The 14,038-nt window shown below is 40.6% G+C and overlaps 1 protein-coding gene across 6 annotated transcripts in view; it reads left to right on the forward strand.

Moving 5' to 3' along the window:
* Positions 1-14,038, forward strand: part of NSD1 (nuclear receptor binding SET domain protein 1) — a 158,000-nt gene that overhangs the window by 83,956 nt on the left and 60,006 nt on the right. For all 6 annotated transcript variants that reach the window (XM_090287951.1, XM_090287948.1, XM_090287947.1 and 3 more), the window contains exons 4-5: positions 1,468-1,640; positions 3,614-6,188. In XM_090287951.1, the coding sequence (XP_090144077.1) occupies positions 1,468-1,640; positions 3,614-6,188 (2,748 nt within the window). The remainder of the gene's footprint in view (positions 1-1,467; positions 1,641-3,613; positions 6,189-14,038) is intronic.

Below are 14,038 nucleotides of genomic sequence, written 5' to 3' on the forward strand. Positions count from 1 at the left end.
CATTGCCTCTCGCACACCCCCAACTGGGGACAGGGCCTGCAACACACGCATGTGCCTTGACTGGGAATTGAACCAGTGACCTTTTGGTTCTCTGGCCGGTTCACAATCCACTGATTCACACCAGCCAGGGCGAAAAACAGCCATTTCAACTAAAGTTTACGAGAGCTGCTCATAGATAACTTTTCCATTCTTTGGTTTTATGGTTTTGAAGTTAATGTTTATAAAGAAGTTTCCATTGAAATTTACTTGACTTTTTGGCTGCTTCTTCAGTTACTACAAAGACAGGAGATTTGAAAGTTCACAGCTCCTTATACTTGTTCTAAAATTCATCTTATAAATCTCTCCCCCACTCTTTTTTCTTTTCACTGTCAAGGAAGTAGGCTTTTTCTATTTTTCCTAAGAGATGTTTAGATTCTTTTTTGTGTTTTGAAACAGAATATGATTGTTGTAAGAGAATTAGATGTGAGTTTAAGTGAACTTTTATATAACATGATTTTCTTATCTAGAAAGAGACAAATCATGAAACCTTATGTAGCCCTGACTGGATTTATTTTGTGATATTTTTAACTGGTGTGAAAAATGCTAAGTGTATGGGTGATACACATATTAGATATATTTGATTATAATCTTTTCTGAATGATGTGTGTGTGTGTGTGTGTGTTATTGTAATCAGAGAACTTTGGCCACCCAAGAAACCGTAAGAAAACTTGATTTCTTTTTGTTTTTATTGATGTTGAGATTTCTTCTTTATTTGTATAATTTCTGTATTTTGAAATATCAAGTGACACTTTCTCTGCAAAATCAGCATTTTACTCTGAATTTGCCCACCCTCTCTGAAGTCATTGGATGTAGTGTGTCTATAAAATGGAGATCATACTACTTATTTCCTAGAGTCATTTGTTTAGAAGAATCCATGCAGTGCACCTAGTGTATTGAGTGCCTGGCCCAGAGTAGATACTCCATACATGTTTGCATATTATACATGGCATGGTGCTGAAACATTTCTTCCTCCTTATATTTTAGCATAGCGTTTTCAGAGTCTGTGTGGTGGTTAGTTCTTGTTGATTATTATATTTGTTGTGCTGTAGCTTATTATATGTCCTTTGTATTTTCAAAAAATGAGGGTGTAAGAGTTTATAGGCTGATGGTAGAGGGAATTTTTAGTTTGTTGATATATTAATTTGTTTTGTGATTAGCTAATCAGCCTCTGACTGGTTGGAAATATATAGCTTATTAGCAGATTAAACTATTGAGTTCTTTCATAAAATCTTAAGCATTTTCTTGCCACATTAATTGAATATTTAAGATTTTCCTTACATCAACCTATGTCAGAATTTCTTGTTCTACAGGATTTTTAGCTTGTTGATTTGGGGGTGAGGGACAGAGACTTCTTTGACAACAGTGTTGTGAATGTTATTTTGATGAACAATCATCCTTTTTAATAATGACACTCTTATCTTTATCTAGTTTCCAACCGGAGGCCCTATCGACAGTACTATGTGGAAGCTTTTGGAGACCCTTCCGAGAGAGCCTGGGTGGCTGGAAAAGCAATTGTCATGTTTGAAGGCAGACATCAATTTGAAGAGCTACCTGTCCTTAGGAGAAGAGGAAAGCAGAAAGAAAAAGGATATAGGCATAAGGTAAAAAAAAAAAAAAAAAAAGCCTCTCATTATCTTTTTGGGGGTGAGCAGGGAAGAGACAAGGAAGAAGTATAATATTTTTTGAAATACAAGTTACTCCCTTTGGTAGTAGGATATTTGTGAGAAAATAGGTAGAAGGCAAGTTTTTTTGCATGGGTGAGATGGGGCTAGCCTTCCAAATATTTATACTCAATATTTTGAGAAATGATTCCAGCTTATTTTTGCCATGTCACTTAGTACAAAATGGCAAAACCAATCTTCTTTGGTTATATCTTACGTAAAAAGAAATTGATCATAAAAATGAAATACTCTACTTCCTATTCTCATCAGAATGGGAAACATTTTTGTTTTGTTTTGGTTTTTGTGTGCAGTTGTTATTCTTTAAGGTTGCAGTTTCATACCTGATTATAAAGAAAATGATGGGTTTTTTTTTGTTTGCTTGATGTTTTTTGTTAAAGTTGGCTGAGTAAAATTCTTGATAGTCTATTCTACAAGGGGAAAGAATTCCTCTTAGATTGGTGTTTCATACTTCTCCGTGTATAAATACTTTTAGACTATTTTATAAAAATCATAATTAGGATAATTTAGAGTCAGTATGCTGTCTCTGCTTTTTTTTTTTTTTTTTTTTGTGCTCACCACCGGGGTGGGCACCCCAGCCACTTCCTCCTCCCCCGGCACTCGGGTCTGGGGTCCCTAAGAGGAGACGCCGCGGGGCCCTGGAACCTTCCGCCCTGTCTCTGCCATTTTTAATTTGAGTTCTTCGAGGATTAACCTAGTGTCTTCAACTCAAAAACTAGTAATCTTATGTTTTTGTACAACTATTGTGGATTGAAAGTAATTATAAATGTTTACTGTGTCATGAGGTTGATACTCTTAAAACAACTAGCATGTACTGCTGTTAGGATAAAGGAGGCTAATAACTATATTCTTTCTAACACTTTGGGTGGTTGGGGGGAAGTTTTGTGTCAAGCCTTTAGCTTTGTAGATTAAACAACTCCCTTTTTTGAGGACTTGATTAGAGCTTTCAGGTTCTGGAAAATTGATTTATTCTGGTCACAGTCATGAGAATTAACACATGTGTTGTCTGTAAAATAAATCAGATGATCAGTTTATTGCCTTTGTAAGAGGAGGCTACCTATCTAGTGACCTGAAGTTTTACATGCTTAGCAGAACATCGCTTTCACAAGGATTAATTTCTGAGCACTAAGTGATGGTTGGAACCTTGACTAATGCCTGTTATATGAAGCCAAGGAAGTAAATGAGAGTCTGGAAAGTTGGGTATATTTCACAGAGCCTCAAATGTCCTGATGCTGTGAATAAAGAAAGGAGCACTTGTAATTTGTTATATCCAGGGTGTTTTGGTGTCTCAGGAGACTGCTTGGTTGTAATGCAGATTGAAAGTAACATGTATAACAGTATCTTGATTATCCAAGAGCCTAGTAATAACCAGAAGTTCAAATTTCAGATCTCCAAAGGCCAGCCTGATCCATTTGTTTCTCCTGTTGTCCTTTTTTTCATATTTATCTTCTTTAGCCTTTTATTTTCTTTTTAATGCAGCTGAGAACGTGCTTGGCTTTTGTAAGTCAGGAAGAAAATAAATTCTTATTTAAGATGTGGAGGTTTGGTCTGGTAATTTCTTGATTTAGTAATGTGATGTTGATTAGTAGTGTGATGTTGTTGTATAAGTTACAGTCACTCCTTTGTGCTTACAAAGGCAGGGACAGTGGAGAGTTCATGAGATCAATCTTTTCTCTAATGATAGTTCTTAGTAGTAATGTAGTGCTGCGAAATCCCCATTAGTTAAGCTCTGGGTGAGCTGTGGGTGTTAATCAGCTGGCTGATCCCATAGAAGGGCCTTGAAGACGTGCAATGAAACTTTGAAAAGTTGATTTGCAGGGTGTTCACTGACCATCTCCCTGTTTCCTCTCCCATTTCTTTGATAAGTGGTAACCTTTTTCTCCTTTAAATTTAAGGTTCCTCAGAAAATTTTGAGTAAATGGGAAGCCAGTGTTGGTCTTGCTGAACAGTATGATGTTCCGAAAGGGTCGAAGAACCGAAAATGTGTCACCAGTTCGATCAAATTGGACAGTGAAGAGGATATGCCATTTGAAGACTGTACAAATGACCTGGAATCAGAGCATGACCTGTTGCTCAATGGCTGCTTGAAATCTATGGCTTTTGACTCTGATCATTCTGCAGATGAGAAGGAAAAGCCTTGTGCTAAGTCTCGAGCCAGGAAGAGCACTGATAATCCCAAAAGGACTTGTGTGAAAAAGGGTCACACGCAATTTGAAACACATAAGGAAGAACGGAGGGGAAAGATTCCAGACAACCTTGGTATAAACTTTATTTCCGGGGATGTAGCTGATAAGCAGGCGTCGAATGAACTTTCCAGGATAGCAAACAGCCTCACAGGGGCCAGCCCTGGCCCGGGAAGTTTTCTCTTTTCTTCTTGTGCAAAAAACGCTGCAAAGAAAGAATTTGAAGCTTCAAATTGTGACTCACTATTGGGTTTGTCTGAGGGTGCCTTGATTTCTAAACGTTCTGGGGAGAAGAAAAAAATTCAGCGAGGTCTGGTATGCAGTTCAAAAGTGAAGCTCTGCTATATTGGAGCAGGTGATGAAGAAAAACGAAGTGATTCCATTAGTATCTGTACCACTTCTGATGATGGAAGCAGTGATTTGGATCCCATAGATCACAGTTCAGAGTCTGATAACAGTGTTCTTGAAATTACAGATGCTTTTGATAGAACAGAGAACATGTTGTCCATGCAGAAAAATGAAAAGGTAAAGTATTCTAGGTATTCTGCCACAAACACTAAGGTAAAAGCAAAGCAGAAGTCCCTCATTACTACTAACTCACTTACAGACCACTTAACAGATTGTACTAAGACAGCAGAGTCTGGAACTGAGACATCTCAGGTTAACCTGTCTGATTTTAAAGTGTCCACTCTTGTTCGCAAACCCCAATCGGGTTTTAGAAATGATGGTCTCTCTCCAAAATTAAACACCACATCAAGCATTTCCAGTGAGAACTCACTAATAAAGGATAGGACTACAAATCAACCTCTGTTACATTCAAAAAATAAACAGCCCAAGATTCGAAGTATAAAGTGCAAACATAAAGAAAATCCATTTGTAGTAGAACCTCCAGTTACAAATGAGGACTACAGTTTGAAATGCTGTTCTTCTGATACCAAAAGCTCTCCTTTGGCCAGCATTTCCAAAAGTGGGAAAGGGGATGGGCTAAAACTACTGAGCAACATGCATGAGAAAACCAGGGATTCGAATGACATAGAAACAGCAGTGGTGAAACACGTTCTGTCAGAGCTAAAGGAACTTTCTTATAGATCCTTAAGTGAAGATGTCAGTGACTCTGGAACATCAAAGCCATCAAAACCATTACTTTTTTCTTCTGCCTCTAGTCAGAATCATATACCTATTGAACCAGACTACAAATTCAGTACATTACTAATGATGTTGAAAGATATGCACGATAGTAAGACCAAAGAGCAACGGTTAATGACTGCTCAAAACTTGGTTTCCTATCGGAGCCCTGGGCTTGGGGGCTGTTCTACCAGTAGTACACTAGGGACCTCTAAGGTCTTAGTTTCAGGAGGCTCCAGTCACCATTCAGAAAAAAATGGAGATAGCACTCAGGATCCAGTCCATCCTAGCCCTAGTGGTGGTGACTCTGCACTATCTGGGGAGTTGTCTGCCTCCCTGCCTGGCTTAGTGTCCAACAGAAGAGACCTCCCTCCTTCTGGCAAAAGTCGTTCAAACTGCGTTACTAGGCGCAGCTGTGGGCGAGCAAAGCCCTCATCCAAATTACGAGATGGTTTTTCAGGCCAGATGGGAAAGAACATAGTGAACCGTAAAGCCTTAAAGACAGAGCGCAAAAGAAAACTAAACCGGCTTCCAGCTGTGACTCCAGAGGCTGCACTGCCAGGACACAGAGAGGGTGGGGCTTCAGAGAATAGCTCCTTGAGAGGTGGGGCAGAAGACCCTGGCAAAGAAGAACCTCTTCAGTTAATGGGCCAATTAACAAGTGAAGACGGTGCTCATTTTTCCGATGTTCATTTTGATAACAAAGTCAACCAGACTGACCCTGATAAAATTCCTGAAAAAGGCCCCACCTTTGAAAACAGAAAAGGTCCAGAGCTGGACTCTGAAATGAACAGTGAGCATGATGAACCCAATGGTGTTAATCAAGTGGTACCTAAAAAGCGGTGGCAGCGTTTAAACCAAAGGGGCACTAAGCCTCGTAAGCGCATTAACAGATTTAGGGAGAAAGAAAACTCTGAGGGTGCCTTTGGGGTTTTGCTTCCTGCTGACCCTATAAAGAAGGGGGATGAGTTTCCAGAGCATAGACCACCTCCTTCGACGAACATATTGGAGGATGTGCTGACAGATCCAAATCACGCCGGCCACTTAGATTCAGTTGGGCCGCGGCTGAATGTTTGTGATAAATCCAGTGCCAACATTGAGGAGATGGAAAAGGAGCCAGGAATTCCCAGTTTGACCCCCCAGCCTGAGCTTCCTGAACCAGGTAAGGATTCCTGACTGTCATAGAAAGGGATTACAGGAAGTGATGACAGTGATCCCCTCTGAGGTTCTTATGGAACAGCTAAGTGTAAATTGGGAGGGAAGGATTATTACTTGAAGAAAGGGCTTTATGCAGAAGGGTCTGAAATTTGAGGACCAGCTTTCCATATACTTTCAGAAATTATGCTTTACTGGAAGCTCTTCTTTTCCCCTATTGCTTTTAGTAAGTTTCAAGAACATTTTGTTGCATTTCCTACTTTTTTTAATCTGTGAACTTTTTGGGACTCTATATTGTAAGTAATTGAGAGGCTCTGAACCTAAGAGTTAAATCTAGGGCTAGTTTACATAAATCAAATAGATTTTATTGAATGTTAAGCTTCATTTTGTTTTTTTGGTTTTTTTCAATGCTCACCCGAGGACATGCTTATTGATTTTAAAGAGAGGGGAAGAGAGGGAAACAGAGAGAGAAACAGTGATTCAAGAGAGAAACATCAATCGGTTGCCTCTTGTATGCGCCTTGACTGGGGATTAGACCCCCAAGTGCCTTGATTTAGGATTGAACCTGCAACCTTTTGGTCCACAGGATGATGCTCCAACTTGGCCAGGACTATACTTGTGTTTTTTAGTATATTCACAGACCAGTACAACCATCAGCATGATCAATTTTGGAATATTTGCACCACCCTAGTAAAAGAAACCTTATACGCTTTATCAATCTCCTTCATTTCTCCCCAATCTATAGATTTGCCTTTTTTGTACATTTTATGTAAATGCAATCATACAATATGTGATACTTTCGTGTTTGATTCTTTTATTTAGCATGTATCAATGCTTTTTATTGTAAAAAACACATAAATTATCCTCTGAATAAGTTTAAAGTGTATAATACATTATTAAATACATGCACATTATTGTATAATAGATATATAAAAATTTTTCATCTTGCATATCTGAAACTCTTGAACAATAACTTTTCGTTTCCTTCTTTGCCCAGCCCCAGCAACCCTCATTATCTTTCTGTTTTTATGAATTTGATTACTATAGATACCTCATATAAATGGAGTTGTAGTATTTGTCCTTCTGTGATTGGGTTATTTCATTTAGGATAGTATCCTAAAGATTCATCAGTATTCTAGTATATGAGGATATCCCCCCTTCGAGGCTGAATTAAAGTCCATTGTATGTAGATAATCACATTTTCTTTATCTGCTTATCTGTCTTTGGAAATTTAGGATGCTTCCATATCTAGGCTAATTGTGAATAATGCTGCAGTGAACATGTGATTGTGTTTTCAGTCCTTTTAAGCTATATACCCAGAAGTGGGATTGCTGGGTCATTGTGATGATGCTATTTATAATTTTTTGCAGAATCTTCATACTTTTTTCCATAGCGGCTTCAACAGTGCTCTAGGGTTCCAATCTCTCCACTTCCTTGCCAGCGCTTTTTTTTTTAAGTATATTTTATTGATTATATTGTTAAAATAGTTCCAGTTTTTTTCCTCTTTGCTCCCCTCTGCCCAGCACTCCTACCCCCACCCCCAGCAATCCCACCTCCCTTAGTTCACGTCCATGGGTCATGCATGTAAGTTTCCCAGCTTTACCCTTTCCTATAGTAGTCTTTTTTTAAAATAATTAATTAATTTTTTATAACATTAAAAAATAACAGTTCCCCCCTCTCATACTTAAGACCTTTTATAAATCTTATAAAGGACAATGGGCAAAGGACTCGTGCGCCTCTAGCTGCTTCAAGCTGGACATGGTTGTTGTCCTACCTACCCTCGGGTCCAGAAATCCCTAATAAGAGCGGGGGTGTGGAGAGGAGGGTGGCCTTCCCACATGGGGAAGGATCTTGCAGACTCTAGGTCAGTTGGCCGTCCCCAGACAACGGCGTGCTTGATTTAACAGGTTGGCATCCTTGTTGTGTTCTGGGGGCAGCAGATTTGGCAACAGGGTTAAAAGACATCATTCAATCCATAACCACTAGATGACAAAAGACAGGTGTTACTTTTCCAGTGTCCCACATTGGGGGAAAAAGGGGCTTCTTTGGAGGAAGGTGTGCCAGGCACGTCACACCTGTCCAAAACCCCTTTGCCCATTAAACTTAGTTTGAGCTGAGGAGAATATTTTAGGTTTCCTTCCTCTCAGACCTCTGTGCCCTTTCTGTCTAAGCCATTAGGATAGAAAAGAGAAATCAATTTTAAAGTGAAGCCCACAGACCACCCTGTACTTCACCAATACAGCCACTTAGTTCAGCCAAACCATTGAATCTCAGGAGGCAGCGATGCAGACAGGATTAAGTGAGGCCTATACGTACAGACAATCACTCAGGTAACGAGATCATAGGCTTATGCCCTATGAAAACAGAACACACATGTTTATTTACGCAACATAACCCACAAACCAGTCTCTAAATCTGTAGGACTGTCTTATTGGAAAGACATCCAGTTCCAAGGCATTTGACATTCTTCTTGCCTGTAAATTAAGCATCTTTGATGATATCACAGACCTAGTTTAACTTTAACCCTGGCTGGTTTGGCTCAGTGGATTGAGCGTCAGCCTGCCAGCTAAGTGTCGCTGGTTCGATCTTCCAGTCAGGGCACATCAGAGAAGGAAAACTCTGACTCCAAAAAAACCTCCGCTGCCTTGCGGCATACCTCTTCAGGGGAAAGGCTAAGGGAGTAAACCCCGACAGAAAATCCGGAGCCGGAGTCCCTAAGGCAGTTTGACGTTGTAGTCAACACCGGCAACTCCTGCGGCGCACCTGAAGCCAAGCTGTATTGACTCCGTCTTTCCCTTGGACCCTTCAGCTGCGAAGAGAGGGGGGGTCTGCTGCATGGGCAACAGCAGACCCTCCATATCACCCTGCCCAGGCTCTGTAGCTTCAGCTTCACTGGAGAGGACACTCCAGCGTCATCGCAAGATGTCGATTCAACACGAGAGGAGACAAATACCGTGTCACTTCCGAGTCGGACTGCACAACCATTCTCGGCGGTGCAGATCGACTCTTAAGAAGCTACACCATCGTCTCTCGAGACGAACGGCTGCCGACGACGACAACGACGACAAGTTTAACTTTCAAATGAAAACATTTTAAATGAGGATACACTTTAAAGACAATTAGCTGCACTTGTTTATAGTCTACCACTGAGCATCGTGATTTTCCTTGAATCACCATTTTTCTCCTGAAGATTACCCTCCTTGTCACTAAAGGGACTGCATTAAGTCCAGTTTTAATTCATCCTGTTCTTTTGCATAAAAACAGTAAGAGCAGCAAATGATCACGTATGATCTTTACATCTGCTTTGCTAGAACTTACACAAGGAACCTTTAGGGCAGTGGTTCTCAACCTTCCTAATGCTGCAACCCTTCAATACAGTTCCTCATGTTGTGTTGACCCCCAATCATAAAATTATTTTCGTTGCTACTTCATAACTGTAATTTTGCTAGTTATGAATCGTAATGTAAATATCTGATATGCAGGATGTATTTTCATTGTTACAGATTGAACATAATTAAAGCATAGTGATTAATCATAAAAACTATGTAATTATATATCTGTTTTCCGACTGTCTTAGGCGACCCCTGTGAAAGGGTTGTTCCACCCCAAAGGGGTCGCAACCCACAGGTTGAGAACCGCTGCTTTAGGGTGACTTTCAGTTTGCCCTTCAGGGCACAGGAGCTGAGGCACATACCTGCCATTCAGCCTTGCCTGTAAACACCTGTCTTTTCCATGTCCTTTGGGTTTTCCATTGTGCCTTAAGGTCCCTTCTAGCCATCTTTCAGGAAAGCAACCTTCATTCCTTCCCTGGAAAGATTGCCATTGACCTCACAACCCTCTAAGGTACCAGGCCTTTTTTCTCGGGGGCTTTTATTACCTTCGAAAGTCAGTCCCAGTTCCTCAGGCCTTTTTGGTAACATCCAGAACCCAGGCATGCCTCCTTTAGGCATGACATTCCAGTCAAAGTCGTGATCAACAAAACCTCTATTAACAACTGGTCTTGCTAGTTTTATGCAAAGAACCTTATGTCATTGCTTACTTCTTCAGAATGCCAAATTCTGGAGGGATCAGGTAGGGAGAAAAATATGCAGTGTGAAGGAAAATCCTTGTCCTTCTAATATTCACTGAAATTGCATTTCCATACTTTATATTTTCTTTTGTTTACTTTCCTACATGTGAGGGTTTTTTGGGGGGGAGGGCAGGGATTTGCTGGCTCAGTTGTTTATTTAATTTGCTTTTATTTTTTCCCCCACTAAAAATTTTTGTTTGTTTTTCTATTACAGTTGTCCCACTTTTTTCCCTATTCCTTCTCTGCACCCTGTCCCTCCCTTCTCCCACAGTCAGTCTCCACCCAGTTGTCCATGTCCATGGGTCATTTATACATGTTCTTTGACCCTTCCCCTTCTTATCCCCTTCTCTCCCTCTTCCCTTCCCCTTTGTCATTGTTAGTCTACTCCTTGTTTACATATGTCTAGTTTAATTTTGCTCATTTGTTTGTGTTGTTTATTTGTTTCCTGTATTAGGTGATATCATATGGTATTTTTCTTTTCATTGCCTGGCTTATTTCACTAAGCATAATTGTCTCTAGTTCCATCCATATTGTTGCAAATGGTAGAAGTTCCTTCTTTCTTTCTGCTACACAGAACTCCATTGTGTAAATGTACCACAGTTTTTTGATCCACTCATCTACAGATGGGCACTTAGGCTGTTCCCAGAGCTTGGCTATTGTAAACAGCGCTGCTGTGAACATAGGGGTGCATAGGTTCTTTCGAATTGGTGTTTCAGAATTCTTTGGATATAATCCTAGCAATGAAATTGCTGGTTCAAAAGGCAGCTCCATTTTTAGTTTTTTGAGGGAATTCCATGCTGTTTCCCGTAGTGGCTGTACCAGTCTGCATTCCCACCAGCAGTGCACTAGGGTTCCTTTTTCTCCACATCCTTGCCAGCACAAGTTGTTTGTTGATTTGTTGATGATGGCCCTCTGACTGGTGTGAGGTGGTATCTCATTGTGGTTTTTACTTGCATCTCTCTGATGGCTAGTGATGTTGAGCATTCTTTCATATGCCTATGGACCCTCTGTATGTCCTCTTTGGAGAAATGTTTGTTCAGGTCCTTTGCCCATTTTTTAATTGGGTTGTCTGTCTTCTTGATGTTGAGTTGTATAAGTTCTTTATATATTTTGGAGATCAGTCCCTTGTCTGAGGTATCATTGGCAAATATATTTTCCTATACGGTTGGTTTCCTTTTCATCTTGCTAATGTTTTCTTTTGCTGAGCAGAAACTCTTTAATTTGATATAGTGCCATTTGTTTATTCTTTCCTTTATTTCCCTTGCCTTAGGAGATATCAGTGAAAATGTTGCTACATGGGATATCTGAAATTCTCCTGCCTATGTTTTCCTCTAGGACTTTTATGGTGTCACGGCTTACATTTAAGTCTTTGATTCATCTTGAGTTTATTCTGGTGTATGGTGTAAGTTGGTGGTCTAGTTTCATTTTTTTGCATGCCCCTGTCCAGTTCTCCCAACACCATTTGTTAAAGAGACTCTTTTTCATTCCATTTTATGTTCCTCCCCTCTTTGTCAAATATTAGTTGACCACATAGACCTGGGTTTATTTCTGGGCTCTCTCTTCTGTTCCGTTGATCTATATGTCTGTTCTTATGCCAGTATCAGGCTGTCTTGATCACAGTGGTTTTGTAGTATAGTTTGGTATCAGGTATTGTGATTCTTCCTGCTGTATTCTTCTTTCTCAAAATTGCTGTGGCTATTCGGGGTCTTTTTTAGTTCCATATAAATTTTTGAAGTATTTGTTCTAGGTCCGTGAAATATGTCATTGGTATTTTAATAGGGATTGCATTGAATCTATAAATTGCTTTGGGTAGGATGGGCATTTTTTTTTTTTTTTTTTTTTAAGGATGGGCATTTTGATGATATTGATTCTTCCCATCTATGAGCATGGTATATGCTTCTATTTATTTGTATCTTCCTTAATTTCTTTCTTCAGTGTTATGTAGTTTTCTGAGTACAGGTCTTTTACCTCCTTGGTTAAGTTTATTCCTAGGTACTTTATTTTTCTTGTTGCTATAGTAAATGGGATTTACTACGAGGTCTGGAGTAAGAAGGAGGTGACCCACTGGGACACCTGCCTGGAGAACACGGCAGCTCGGCTGATGAGGCTGGAATGGTGGGGCCCTGCCTAACCAAGCATGGATGAATTAGTGGGAAATACCTGAAATGCTGAACTGTGGGAATACTGAGCCGTGGGCTTCTGCTTTTCTGAAAGACGGTAGCTCCGACTGGCGTATTCTGAAACTGGCCCGGTTTGGGAGGGGGAGGCAGTACTAAGTGGTTTTGGGTATTTTAAAGGAAGTAGTACATAATTGGCCCCTGGCTGGTTTGGCTCAGTGGATTGAGCGTCGGCCTAGGAGCTAAGTGTCGCTGGTTCGATCTTCCAGTCAGGGCACATCAGAGAAGGAAAACTCTGACTCCAAAAAACCTCCGCTGCCTTGCGGCATACCTCTTCAGGGGAAAGGCTAAGGGAGTAAACCCCGACAGAAAATCCGGAGCCGGAGTCCCTAAGGCGGTTTGACGTTGTAGTCAACACCGGCAACTCCTGCGGCGCACCTGAAGCCAAGCTGTATCGACTCCGTCTTTCCCTTGGACCCTTCAGCTGCGAAGAGAGGGGGGGTCTGCTGCATGGGGAACAGCAGACACTCCATATCACCCTGCCCAGGCTCTGTAGCTTCAGCTCCACTGGAGAGGACACTCCAGCGTCATCGCAAGATGTCGATTCAACACGGGAGGAGACAGATATCGTGTCACTCCCGAGTCGGACTGCACAGCCATTCTCGGCGGTGCAGATAGACTCTTAAGAAGCTACACCATCGTCTCTCGAGACGGACGGCTGCTGCCGATAGTAAATGGGATTTTTTGTTTGTTTCTATCTGACATTTTATTGTTGGTGTGCAGAAATGCCTTCGATTTCCTAATGTTGACTTTGTACCCTGCTCTTTTGCCACATTCACTTATTGGGTCCAGTAGTTTTTTCGTGGAGCCTATAGGGTGTTCTATGTATACTATCGTGTTGTCTGCAAATAATGACAGCTTTACTTCCTCTTTTCCAATTTGGATGCCTTTTATTTCTCTTTCTTGTCTGATTGCTGTGGCTAGAACTTCCAAGACTGTGTTCAATAGGAATGGGGAGGGTGGACGTCCTTGTCTTGTTCCTGATCTCAGGGGGAATGCTCTCAGTTTTTGTCCATTGAGTATGATGTTGGCTTCGGGTTTCTCATATATGATCTTTATTATGTTGAGGTATACTCCCTCTATTCCCAGTTTGCTGAGTGTTTTCATCATAAATGGGTGTTGTACTTTACCAGATGCTTTTCAGCATCTATTGATATGGTCATGTGGTTTTTGTCTTTCATTTTGTTTTCATAGTGTATTATGTTTATTGATTTGCAAATATTAAACCATCCTTGCATCCCTGGGATGAATCCCACTTGATCATGGTGTATGATCTTTCTAATGTGTTGCTGGATCGGTTTGCCAATATTTTGTTGAGGATTTTAGCATCTATGTTCATCAGTGATATTGGCCTATAGTTTTCTTTCTTTGTTGTGTCTTGACTTGGTTTTGGAATTAAGGTAATACTGGCTTCATAGAAAGAGTTTGGGAGTTTCTCCTCTTCTTGGATTTTTTGGAATAGTTTGAGAAGGATAGGAGTTAGTTCTTCCTTAAATGTTTTGTAACATTCACCTGTGAGGCCGTCTGGTCCAGGGCTTTTGTGTGCCCAAGAGTTTTTTGATTACTGTTTCAATTTCACTATTTGTTATTGGTCTGTTCAGGCTTTCTGTT

The sequence above is a fragment of the Furipterus horrens genome, unplaced genomic scaffold, assembly GCF_987537825.1.
Source record: "Furipterus horrens unplaced genomic scaffold, mFurHor1.1.pri manual_scaffold_10, whole genome shotgun sequence".
Classification (NCBI taxonomy): domain Eukaryota; kingdom Metazoa; phylum Chordata; class Mammalia; order Chiroptera; family Furipteridae; genus Furipterus; species Furipterus horrens.